General features: G+C 55.7%; 1 protein-coding gene and 1 pseudogene across 1 annotated transcript; both read left to right on the forward strand.

The window, feature by feature from the left end:
- Positions 1-285: 285 nt before the first annotated feature.
- LOC126423954 (U2 spliceosomal RNA) lies at positions 286-397 on the forward strand (annotated as a pseudogene).
- Positions 398-4,924: 4,527 nt separating this feature from the next.
- Positions 4,925-5,602, forward strand: LOC126480829 (uncharacterized). The gene has a single exon (XM_050104215.1). The coding sequence runs from the start codon at positions 4,925-4,927 to the stop codon at positions 5,600-5,602; it is 678 nt and encodes a 225-aa protein (XP_049960172.1).
- Positions 5,603-13,539: the final 7,937 nt, after the last annotated feature.

Here is a 13,539-nt window from a genome sequence, read left to right on the forward strand (position 1 = left end):
AGGCCGCGCCTATCGCGGGATTAATCTTAAGGTAATATACTTAAGCACCCGCGCCTAACGCGGTCTTCCAATATTTAAGTAGTGGGCTTAACCCATGAATTAGAATAAGATTCAACTATTTAAGTGCGGTTAGAACCGTCTACTATATATTTTAACTTAAATTTTCATTAAATTTGTAAAACTCGATTTATATAGAGTCATGGATATTTTTTTCTCTAATTTATACTTCTTAAAACTGTAACTAAGATTTATCTCTGGAAAATAAAAATCTGTTCTTATCAGCTTATCGCTTCTCGGCCTTTTGGCTAGGATCAAAGTGTAGTATCTGTTCTTATCAGCTTAATATGGGCTGATATGGGCTGATTTCTGCACCGGGAAGCGGTCGCTTTTATTCTCCTGTTTCAGGTCCGCGACCTGAACAATGGAGCTTGTGGTGACGCTGCCGGCGGAGGTCTTCCGCTGCCGGATCTGCTTCGTCACCAAGGCTGCCGGGAGACCAACTTTTGGCGAGTACAAGGACCACTCGGCCCTTCTCCGCCACTACAGGAGGCTGCACGACCCGGAAACGGTTCCCGTTTTCGAGTGTCAGTTTTGCGGCCGACGCGACCCGCGGCTGAAGACGCTGCGGCTACACCAGCGGCTCTGCAATGCAGATTCCGCAACCCCCGGCGCTGCCAGTCGGGGGAGAGTGAGTATGGGACACAATGCCGTGTCTGGCTCTCTGGGGCACCCAGAGAGGTCAGCCGGCGGGAGGTCACAGGCGAGGGCCCCCGAAGCTAGTAGGACAGGCCCTTCGTCCTTAGTTAGTGCTGGGCGAAAGCCACAGGCGAAAGCGGCTCGGGAAGCTAGTACCATAGGCCGCCTAGCCTTAGCTAATAGAGAGGGGCTATGGCCACAGCCCAGTCCGGTCCCCGAAGCTAGTAGGACAGACCGGCTGGACTTAGGTTTAACATACGCGGCGGTCCTGACCCGCAGCAGCGTGGTGGGCTCACAGGCTGCCTTGCCCTCACCCTGTGTGAGTGTGCAGGCGTCTGCGACGCCCAGGACGGCGGTGGTTGCCACCCCCGCGTCGTGTGTACTTTGTGTGCGCACGCCGAGGAGGTCTGGCATCCCCCTGCCGACACGCTCCGCGACGTCAACCGCGTCGCCACGAGTGCCGAGCGCAAGTTCGGGAGGTGAAGGCAGCACGCTGCCGACGCCTGCCGCCGAACGCGTCGCTCCGGCCAGAGGCGCTGTGTCCGGCATGGGCCGCGGCTCGCCGCCGCCCGCGCCGGCCATTGCACCCAGTGGCGTACGCTGGCCACGTCGTGCGGCTGCCGCAGGCGCCTCCCGCCCGCCATCTGTCGGGAGCGTGGGTACCGGCCTGGGACTGCCGCCCGCATTCGCTACGCCGCCAACAGGTGGCTCTGCGGTGCGGGTGGGCAGTGGCAGGCAGGCTGCCTCGCTCGCCGCGACCGTTGGTGTTGTCATTCACGGCGCAGCCGCGCCGCCGGTTGATGCACCAAAGGCCGCGCGCCCGGCGGATGCACCGGATGGTGTGGTGCTTGTGCGGTCGCAGACGTACACGCGCCGCGTTTCCTCTGCCCTGCCGGCGGTTACGTCGAGTGACGCCCGTCACCCCGTCTCCGCTCAGGCAGGGAGTGCTACTAAACAAGCAGCCTCTTTTCCAGATAACGAGTGGCACGTAGTCACCCCACGGAGGGACAGACGCCGTGCTGCAGGACGCAGACCACCGCCCCCGGACCGACGGCGCATCATACCGCCCAGTCCGCGTTACAGCGGCCCGGCGCGAGCCAACGCGCCTGGGCGGCCGGCGCGAGCTACACCTCGTGTATCTCGCGCCGGCGGCAGGGCGCGGGCGACCGCTGGGCCATCTGTTGGCGGCGCGGCGAACAACAGCCGCGGAGCGCTGGGCCCGAGCGCCAGGCCGGCGCGAGCTACACCTCGAGACGCCCGGCCGGCGAGGGCTACACCGGCCACCCCTACGACCACTGCGCCATCTGGTAGCGATCGTCAGGCACCCAGTCCGCGTAACAGCGGCCCGGGGCGAGCCGGCGCATCCGGTCAGCCGGCGCGAGCTACACCCCGTGTTTCTCGCGCCGGCGGCGGGCCGCTGGCGATCGCCGGGCCATCTGTTGGCGGCGCGGCGAACACCAGCCGCGGTGCGCCCGACCCGAGCGCCAGGCCGGCGCAAGCTACACCGGCCCCTGCTGCTACCGCTGCGCCACCTGTCACCAGCGCGGCGATTGAAAGCAGCACTGAGCGGCCCACGCCGGATGGCAGCACGGCACCACCACCGACGCAGACGACGGAGCGGCGCGACGTGAACGGAGGGACTGCAGCTGCGTCTCCGAGAACTGGCAGCAAGAAGAGGAGACGCCGACGCCGTAACAACCGGCCCAGTCCCAACCTCCCGCCGCAAGACTCCCGTCCTTCACCAGACCTGACAGGCCCCCCTGTACCCTCCGAACAGGGCGCAACTGAGGCAGCTCCGCCCCCCCCTCCCCCGGCCGACGCTCGGCTAACGGAGAGGCAGCGGCGCTGGCTGGAGGCCCTGGAGAGCGTCCACAACCAACCGTGGGACGCATTCGTCGCGGTCGTCGAGGACTTCATCTCCGAGATAGCCGAGACGAAGCCACAACGCCAGGCAGCCGGAGGTCGACAGGATGGGCCACCAGCAGGAGCGCACCGCGGCCACGGCCGCGCCGACGCTGCTGCCAATCCCCCTCCCCCTGCCCCTACACGCGGCCGCGGTGGGCGGCGCGGTGGACGTGGCGCACGGCGCGCGGCGGCCGCCGAGCGTCGGTACGACGCGAATGCAGCGTCTGAGATTCAGAAGCTGTACCGCGCGGACCGGCGCAAGGCGATGCAGCGCGTCCTTGGCGAGACGTCACCGTACTGCCAAATCGATGGCAGCGTGCTCACGGAGCACTTTAAAAAGATCTATGCTAAATCTGACTTCTCTCTTTCAGATGCACCAGCTGCTGTCCCGGACTTTGCCGCCACCACGCCTCCTGATGTCAGCGAGGAGGTCCTGCCGCCGATCACCCCCTCAGAGGTGCAACAGCGGCTCCAGAAGGCGAGCAACACTGCTCCTGGGGCAGACGGAGTCACCTACTCGGACTTGCGACGTGAGGGTCCTGGCTGCCACGTGCTAGCTAAGATCTTCTCGCGCTGCTGGAATGAGCGGAAGACTCCGGTGCAGTGGAAAATATCCACTACCGTCCTCATCCACAAGAAAGGGGACGTCTCGGACGTGACAAACTGGCGGCCTTTAGCATTGAGCTCTACCATCTCTAAGCTCTTTGCTGCAATCGTTGCGGACCGCACTTCTCTCTGGGCAGAGCGGTTGAACCTGCTCTCCCCAGAACAGAAGGGCTTCCGCACGTTTGAAGGCTGCTATGAGCACAACTTCATTGTGCAGACGGCAATTGATGATGCAAGGCGCAGGGGAGGCCAAGCATGCTTTGCTTGGCTTGATCTGGCGAATGCTTTCGGGTCAGTGCCTCACGCTCACCTCCTTGGAGTACTGAGCAGGATGGGACTACCAGAGCAATTGCACCATCTAATTGCCGACATGTACGATGGTTGCTCCACCCGCGTCCGTACATCTGACGGACTAACGGAGGAGATAGAGATCCAGGCGGGGGTCAAGCAGGGCTGTCCACTGTCGCCCATCGTCTTTAATCTCGCGCTCGAGCCGGTACTTCGCGCCGCAACCTCACTCAGAAATGAGTGTGGTATTCCGCTCAGCGGCGTCAGTGTGAGTGCACTGGCGTATGCGGACGATATCGTGCTTCTGGCGTGGGATTCGGAGGCGATGCAGACGCTCCTCAATGTTGTGGGTGAGGCGGCAACGTGGGCCGGGCTTACCTTCAAGCCGTCGAAGTGTGCCACGCTTCACATCCGCCGTCGGCAGACACTAGGCTCGGTATTCGCCCTGCAAGGGGGAGAACCAGCCGTGCTCGGTGCGGGTGACGCCTACCTCCATCTTGGCGTTCCCACCGGGTACAAAGTCACGCAGACGCCAACGGATGCGATCGCGGCAATTCGACGCGACTTGCAGCACCTGGACGCTTCCCTGCTGGCTCCCTGGCAGAAGATTGACGCTGTGCGTGTCTTCCTCCTCCCTAGGCTTGACTTTGTCATGCGGGGCGGAGCGGTACGCAAGGGGCCGCTATCTGCACTCGACAAGGCAGTGAAAGCGGCTGTCAAATCTTGGCTGTTCCTCCCACAGCGTGCGTCCACCGAACAGCTGTACCTCGCGCTGGGAGAGGGAGGATGCGGCCTGACGCCGCTCGCGGACGCTGCGGACATCTCCACCATCGTCCACGGCTTCCGCATGCTGCCCTGCGACGACGCCACCGTCCGAGACATCGCCTGGGCCACACTAACTACGGCCGCGCGCCGCCGACTGGGGAGGGAGCCGAGTCGTTCCGACTTGGCCACCTACCTTAGCGGCAGCACTGAGGGTGACCTCGCACGCGACGGAGGTGACATCCAGTCACTGTGGACGCGCGTCAGGAACGCCACAAGGCGCCTAGCGCCGCGTGGCGTCACCTGGCGCTGGAGTGAGCTGCTTTCCGAGTTGCAGGTGGAGGTCGGCGGCCGACCCGCCATCGCTGACGACGCGGAACACGGCGGCATCGGAGGGTAGACGCAGCCGGCCACGGAGGGGACGGCGCCTGTGACTACACGACACCTCGATGATGGCGGCGATGGACCGCAACACGACGATGACAGCGTGGGACGCACCGCCAACACTGGCGTCGAGCATGTCCGGGTGGGAGGGGGCGCCAAACGTCTTCTCTCACGGACGCTCCGCGAGTGTCTGAGGCAGCGCCTGCGCCACATCCTACTCAGGAAACCGGACCAGGGGAATGTGTTCGAGTGCACAAGGGAGTCCACAGCGTCCAACCACTTCATGGCGGGAGGAAAATACACGCGCTTCGCAGACTGGCGCTTTATCCATCGCGCCAGGCTCGGAGTCGTGCCTCTGAACGGTTGTCGCCGCTTTGATGGGCGGGCAAACAACAACAAAGCCTGCCGACGCTGTGGCCACAACAACGAGACGCTCCCACACGTGATCAACGCGTGTATGGTGCACTCACCAGCCCTGCAGTATCGCCACAACGCGGTCCTCAACCGCCTCGCAACAGCAGTCGCAGGGCGGCCAAGAAGAGGAAACACTGCTGTTCCTGACATCAGGATCAACCAAGCCGTCATAGGGGACAGCAGTGGGCTGCGTCCGGACCTCGTAATAACTGACGAGGCCGCGAAGACTGTAACCATCGTCGATGTGACAATCCCCTTCGAGAACAGGCGGATTGCGCTCGACAACGCTCGGCAACTGAAGAGGATAAAGTACGCCGACGTTGCGCGCGGATTAGCCGCTCGCGGCTATTCCGTCACTGTCGATGCCCTGGTTGTCGGCAGTCTGGGGGCGTGGGACCGCCAGAACGATGCAGTGCTTCGGCACCTAGGCATCGCTAGCCGCTACTGCCAACTGATGCGGCGGCTGATGGTGTCTGACACCATCAAGTGGTCCCAAGACATTTACGTGGAACACATTACTGGCCACCGCCAGTATGTGTCCCCCTAGACTGTGGCATGCTCTGACGTCAGGCTGCGAGACCCTCGAGACTGCAGTCGTCGGAGAACTTCGAGGTCGGTGCCTTCGTGACGTCGGCGTCGAGATTCTCCTCCACGACGCGGGACCTGCGGCGCTACACCATCTTCGCGCCGCACTGCAGCAGTGCCGAGTCAGTAGCGGTGCGTGCGGTGCTGCCTGGCGCCCCTCCCTCTGTGGTGTCCGCCGAATATGGCCCACACCTCGGTTGGCGCGGTGCTGGGCGGCGCCAAACGTGTGCCTACTGCTCGGTAGTCTCCAGCCAGCGTGGGAAGGGGTCTCGCACGGGAAAGCGGTCTGCGTGGCGCCACCTGGGGAAGGTGTGTTGCCTTCCGAAACTGGGTTAAAACCGCCAGGAGACCCTCTGATTCCCGGAAACCTTAAGACTGTCTGAAGTGCTCTGTGGCTCAGAGGAACCTGAGTGGGGCGGGGACCGTAATGTCCTATCCCGTGGCCTTGACGTGGCCCCGGCGCTCAGTAGCCCCCTAGATGGGGTGAAGCTAACACGGGAAGGGCCGTCTATGCATGACGTTAAAAGGCTAGCCCTTAACTGGGTGCAATCCTCACCGATCCGCACTGGCCCACCGTGAATTATCAAAAGCGGTGGGTGAGACATGGTCGGCCATGATCCCCCAGTACGTGTGGAGGCCCTCCGGGGAACGTAACTTGGGTTTGAGTGCCGCACCGTCTCGATGATGTCAAACTCCACAACATAAGACCCGGGCCATTCCATCATTCTTTCAACATCATCATCTTCTCATAACATCTCCGGGCTGTGGAAAGGTGAGGGTTGTCGTTGTGTCAAGGAAGGACGTTAAACTCCCGTCAAGGTAGGACGTTAAACGCCCCCAACCAAAAGCGAAAGCAAAGGGTGCGTGGCGCAGGGGGAGCTGCGCAATAGAGGACACGACACCACACCAGCTGTGTCCTCACGCCGGTAGCTGGTTTGCCGTCGTGGGATCCTGCCCCAAGTCGGCAAGTGTGCTTCGCCGCGCCTCTGGTCTTCCGAGGCGTGCTCCGCCAAGCCCAGGAGGTGGTAACACAACCTGGGTGAGGTTAGATGGGTCCAGACCCCCGAACGACTGGGTGACCGGCCCGCCACCTGAGTAGGAGTGGGTCCTTGGCCGTCAGGTGGAAACTCGGGCCAGTAGGGGGCGAAGGGCGGGAGGTGCATCCGCCTCCCCGGAGTGCGGGGCATACTTGCCGGTGCGAGATAGGTGAAATCGGAGGTGGCTAGTTTGTCGAAGAGGACCAGTGCGCTGGAAACGGCGCGCTGAACCTGGCAGCTCTGAGGAGTCCTTGGTCTAGGGGCGAGGCCGGTGGACGAGCTGCACTTAGTCCCCCCCATGCCAGAGGAGCCGGTCCGGGGTAAGAGACGTGGCTCCCAATTTTTTTTCGCTTGTCAAACTGGAATGATGGCTACAGAAGAGACAAGCGAATCGAGTGCGCCCTCGCGGGCTTCTATGCTAGCTGATTTCTCGCCACAAGATGGCCTGAATCAAGCGACGGAGGAAACCACGACAGAACGATTCATGAGGCTAAGCCAATTTATAGACCAAAATGTCAAGAATGGAAAAATTAGTCAAGCAGCCGTTCAAACAATCAAAAATGAGCTGGCGGCATGGTCAATTGCAAGTGCCAAATTAGAGGGCAGGATAGAGGAGCTAGAGAAGGAAAATGATAGACTTAGGAAGCAGCCAACAAAGTCATGGGCTGGTGTTGCAGCGCAAGCGGCAACAAAGCCACAATCTACCAAGGATACGATTGCGAGAGTGTCGAAACGACCTGACACAGCGGTCTTTCTGCGACCACTCCCAGGACAGGACATTAAGAAAGTTCAGGAGGTCTTTGCAACTACAATAAATCCAGCTAAAGACAAGATAAAGATTAATAGAGTTAAGGCAACTAAAAATGTGGTTATCGTAGATGTTGCCACAGAGGAGGACAAAGACAAGATTCTGGCAAATCAGAAACTCTGTAAGTCAGTCCGATGCGAGCCCCCACGAAAGAGGAACCCACTGGTCATCTTATACGATGTTCCAGTCTCACTGACCAACGAAGACATTTGTGACACCTTATATCAACAAAACCTAGATGACATGAACATTGAGACTTTTATGAAGGATTTTAAATTAAGATTTAGGACAGGACCGAGGGATCGAGATGTAGTCCACCATGTGGCGGAGGTCTCAGGGGCTCTCTGGAAAAGATTGACAACTATGGGCAAGGTATACATCGGCTTTCATGCAATAAATGTAAAGGACTTCCTGGTGGTACCTCGTTGCCACAACTGCGCAGATATTGACCATATACACAAATACTGTACTAGGAAACCGGCTTGCTCCAGGTGTGGTTCTGAAGATCACCTAAGAAAGAACTGTAGTAGAACAAATGTTTGCGTCCCATGTACACGTAGGGGGAAAAAGTGCTGCGGGGCATCTGGCAGAAACTGTCCTACCTATAAAATGTTAGAACAGCGCTTAATAGCCAGAACCGATTATGGCTGACGCTGTAAGTCGAAACAGGATACCTAGGAAAAGAAAATCACCGAGGAAACAAAGAAGAGATGCCGAAAGAGCACGAAAATTCAAACAATTCATAAATCAAACACAGAACATCAAAGAAATAACTATGAGAAGCGTAAGTACACAAACAGAACTAGCAGATGAAGCAGACAAACAAAAAACTCCCACAAAAGACACAACCAGACAGCTTGACCCTTGTAATTCTGATCCTCCACATGTCACTTCCACACTCAACCCTGAAGCGGCAAACTTTATTGCCCGATCAGTAACAACAAGGCAACCCCCCACAACAACACTAAGCACCCGCACGCCACCTAAGGACTCAAGACTCCAAGACACAAACACTGCCACCCCTACACAAGACATCACCCCTACAGAAATTCTACAGGATAGCTCTGTTACAAGTACCACACAAATGGAGACAACAACATCAAGACTCACAGGAGTAGACCCTAGGAGAATCTACCCAAACTTAGAATTCGCTATGCAGCTTTCCCGCCTGGAGCAGCCGGCCATCCTCACTACAGCACTTCGGCACGTCGTGCGCGTAGGGCATAAATACGGAAGAAGGGTCACTTTCTCCACAATGGAGGCTGTAGACAGAATACAGCTAAGGTCAATGAACCTCCCCACTGATTTCGGAGCCCTGCGTGACTTACTTATAAAAGTGTTTGAAAGGAGAGGGGAAAAATTCGTGCTAGACGAAATATATGCACAGTCTGTCCTGGCCAATGGGCGGATTGCATCAAACTGGAACAAACCTTGGCCCGAATGTAATTTTCATACATACTTCCCATAATGCCACCAAAAGTCGTAATTGGACAAATTAACACCCACAATAGTCGCCTTGTCATGCAGGAGCTGCGGAGAATAGTGGAGGAGCTGAGACTGGATGTAATCTGTCTACAGGAGCCATACTCTCGAGCTGGGCAAATCCCCTTCATGTCAGCCTCCTGGCAAGTCATTTCCAACGGGGAAGAACCCCAAGCAATAGTAATCATCACAAACAAAGGACTAAGAGCAACAACAATAACACAGTTGTCAAACAGCCACTGTAACGTGGTGGAATTACAAACGCCTCTCGGCCTGGTCTTCATAGTAAACATGTACTTCCAGTACGGTGGGAATTTTGAGGATCACCTAGATCATCTTGCGGAAACTACCACGTTATTACAAGGCAAAAGAGTCATTATCACGGCAGATATAAATGCGAAATCCCCCCTATGGTACAGCGGCACCAGAGACGCAAATGGCGGAAAGGCTGAGGAGTTTATCATGGCCCAGCAGCTTGTCGTGGCCAACAAACCAGGAAATCCCCCCACCTATACAGGTGGAGGCGGTTTAGGGACCAACATCGACGTCACCCTGGCCACATCCAACATCAGTAGTAACATACATAATTGGAGAGTTAAGGACCAAGTCACCACAAGTGACCACAATTTAATTGTTTTTCAACTCAGTCAAGAAGAGTGCCGCTGGGACCTGGGGTGGGAAGTACAATACAACTATAATAAAACCAACTGGGAACGTCTGGCTCGAGAGTGTAGTATTCCTCCATTGCCCGAGGGTGACCTGGACGTGGATAGGTACGCCGAGGAACTGGTGGGATGAGTGGTTAGGGCGGTAAAAGCTGCTGTTCCAACTAGGAGAAGGGCCGTAGCGGCCTCTCCATCGCCATGGACTGCTGACCTCGAACGTCTGCGCCAGTCTGTCTGACGGGCGAGGAGGTATTACCAGCGATGTGCCATCTGGCCCGAAAAACAATACTGGTTGCAGCAATATAGAGAAACAAAGGAAGCATTCCAGAAGGAATTAAAACAGGTTAGAATGAGTAGCTGGGAGGATTATGTACTTAGACAACTCGAAACTGACCCGTGGGGAATTCCCTACAAGTTGGTGAGAGAGAAGATAAGGTCCCCGGCAGTCCTCTCCACTCTCAGAGAGGCTGGAAGAACTACAGAGTCCTGGCGGGAGACCGCTGAGGTCCTCCTGAGGCCTCTGCTTCCAGATGATGAGGAAGACGGAGAAACAGAGACCCAGCAGCAAATCCGTAGGGCAGACCAGCAGGAGTACACCAACAACACCCGGGTGTACCCTTTCTCTGAAGAAGAAATTGCTGTAAAAATAAAATCGTTAAAAAATGGGAAAGCACCAGGACCAGATGGTATAGTAGCGGAGGTGGTACAGTTCCTCGCCCCGCAGCTAATAGCACCTCTTACAGGGTTATACAATGAATGTCTCAGGGTAGGTAAATTCCCTAAGATCTGGAAAAGGGCGAATATGGTCATCATTAAGAAGGGCAAGGACAAAGATCCTATGGAGCCAAAGTCCTATAGACCAATATGTCTCCTAGACATCATGGGGAAACTGTTAGAGAAGCTGTTGGCTGACAGACTGATTGCACACAGAACTTTGTGTGGGATGAGCGATAGGCAATTCGTCTTTCGCCGGGGCGATCGGCGTCTGACGCAATCGCCCTGGCGGCTGAGGTCTGTGGCTCTGCCCCGCACAAATACGTGGTTGGCATCATGGTGGACATCAGTGGCGCCTTTGACAACCTGTGGTGGCCCTCGCTCTTCTCCCGCCTGCGTGAGAAGGAGTGCCCAGGGCCCCTCTATGGCTGTCTCAGGAGCTATTGCATGGACAGGGAGGTCTGGTTATCATCGCCTAGCGACAAAATAAGCAAGACCATTACGAAGGGGTGTCCCCAGGGCTCCGTACTGGGGCCACTCTTTTGGGACGTAAATGTAGAGCCATTGTTAGAAAACCTACAACTCTGCGAGGACGTGCTAGACGTGATAGCCTACGCGGACGACCTCTTCCTGTTGGTCGGCGGCCGTAGCCGAGAAGAACTTGAACCAAAAGTAGAAAGGGCAATAAACATACTTGCTGAATGGTGTCAACAAGCCAAAATGAAGGTTGCACCAAATAAGTCAACATACCTTCTTTTAAAAGGCAGCCTAGTTAGGAATCCCACAGTAAGGATTGATGGAATTCCAGTTCTTCGGCGTCGCGAAGCGCGATACCTTGGAGTAATAATTGATGAAAAATGGAATTACACATCTCATATCGAAACCATTACACTATGCGCAATAGAAACCTTAAATAACCTCATCAACATTGGTCATAAAAGATTTCACCTGCCACCTGCTCTTATCAAATTATATCACAACAGCATCCTTTCATCAATAGTAGGTTATGCGTGTGGGGTCTGGGCCCACAGGCTCACGAGGGTGATGCCGGCCATGGCCGTGAGAAGGGTGCAAAGAAACATGATAATGCGGTCTGTAGGTGCCTACAGAACGACACCTGGGGGGGCTCTATTGGTGTTAATGGGATTATGCCCGTTAGATATAAAAATAAGGGAACAGGCCGCATGGTACTGGGTGACTAAGGGTAAAACAGATAAGACAAGGGAAATATTAGGGGTCCAGGTAGGAAACAAACCTGCCATAAAGATAAGAGGGGAAGAGTTATGGCAAATATCTTGGGAGAACGAAGAAGCTGTCAGGAGGGTCTTTCAGTTGCTGCCAAACATCAGGGAACGACTTGGGATGACCTACTTCGAGCCAAGCAGGGGACTATTGCACTTTCTCACGGGACATGGACCATATCCGACATACTTATGTCGGTTTGGAAAAAGAGCTACACCAGCGTGTGACTGTGGCGTTCAGGATGGAACACCGGAACACATCATATACAACTGCCCGTTATATGATGATGTGGCGCATGACCTGCGATCGCAATTACCAGATCACGACACTTATGCCCTGATACGACGTGCCGATACCTTTAGTATCCTTAATAAATTGGCAAACGAGGTATCACATAAGGTTTTGCGAGAATTCCTAAGAAATCAAGAAAGATGATATCGACCCGGATTAGACCAAGATGTACTCGCCATACCGCCGGGTGCGGAGCAGGCCAGTCTCCATTGACTGGAATCCGCCGCACTACTGGACCAGGACAGCGAGTGCATCACCCACCAGGCTACGACAATTGCACTCAACTTAGACTTAGAACCAATATCATTATTAGTAGCAGTAAATTTAGAACACTAACAACACTAACAAATAGGGACTGCAGCGAAAAAACAGACTTGGCCAGCCCAGTGCCAGGGGCACGCTCACATGGGTTTAGCTCAGTGAGCAGGCCTTACAATAGTAGGTTTGTAATACCAACTGGCACACCTGTAATCGCTGCAGAATATAACAGAATAGTAGGATAGTCTAACAGATTAACCTTGTCCATAAGTTAGCCAGTTAAAATACTAAAAAAGTAGAACTTGCTGTATTTAGAAGTAGTATAATACATAGACCCACTAATTATTAAGGTGGTGGGTTATCTTTTGTATTCTTATAAAGTTGTAATGTATTGTGTTAATAAAGCTTTTTTAAAAAAAAAAAAAAAAAAAAAAAAAAAAAAAAAAGTACGCCGACGTTGCGCGCGGATTAGCCGCTCGCGGCTATTCTGTCACTGTCGACGCCCTGGTTGTCGGCAGTCTGGGGGCGTGGGACCGCCAGAACGATGCAGTGCTTCGGCACCTAGGCATCGCTAGCCGCTATTGCCAACTGATGCGGCGGCTGATGGTGTCTGACACCATCAAGTGGTCCCGCGACATTTACGTGGAACACATTACTGGCCACCGCCAGTATGTGTCCCCCTAGACTGTGGCATGCTCTGACGTCAGGCTGCGAGACCCTCGAGACTGCAGTCGTCGGAGAACTTCGAGGTCGGTGCCTTCGTGACGTCGGCGTCGAGATTCTCCTCCACGACGCGGGACCGCGGCGCTACACCATCTTCGCGCCGCACTGCAGCAGTGCCGAGTCAGTAGCGGTGCGTGCGGTGCTGCCTGGTGCCCCTCCCTCCGTGGTGTCCGCCGAATATGGCCCCCACCTCGGTTGGCGCGGTGCTAGGCGGCGCCAAACGTGTGCCTACTGCCCGGCAGTCTCCAGCCAGCGTGGGAAGCAACGCCCTCCTGCCACGACACCCCGGTGACGTCTGCCGCAAGGCGGACAGAGGGGAGAAGTCCGGCTGTGTGTGACCCGCCTGCGTGCGTGGCACACCAGCCGCTGGCAGCCGTGCATGTGTAGTGTGCTGTCAGGGCATGGAGATGAATGGAATAAAACAAAATAGTTCCTAAAACTAGCTCCAAACCTTTCCCTGCCTGAAATAACTAAGACCGCGCCTATCGCGGGATTAATCTTAAGGTGACATACTTAAGCATCCGCGCCTAACGCGGCCTTCCAAAATTTAAGTAGTGGGCTTAACCCACGAGTTAGAATAAGGTTCAATTACTTAAGTGCGGTTAGAACCGTTTTTCTAAATTTTATTTTATCTAAACTTAACCAATTTGTAAAACTCGCATTGTATAGAGTCATGAAT

This window comes from Schistocerca serialis, chromosome 1 (assembly GCF_023864345.2).
Source record: "Schistocerca serialis cubense isolate TAMUIC-IGC-003099 chromosome 1, iqSchSeri2.2, whole genome shotgun sequence".
Classification (NCBI taxonomy): Eukaryota; Metazoa; Arthropoda; class Insecta; order Orthoptera; family Acrididae; genus Schistocerca; species Schistocerca serialis.

Bases quoted from the DNA above. Each gene is read 5' to 3' on its own strand.
- LOC126480829 (XM_050104215.1), top strand. From the start codon at position 4,925: ATGGCGGGAGGAAAATACACGCGCTTCGCAGACTGGCGCTTTATCCAT.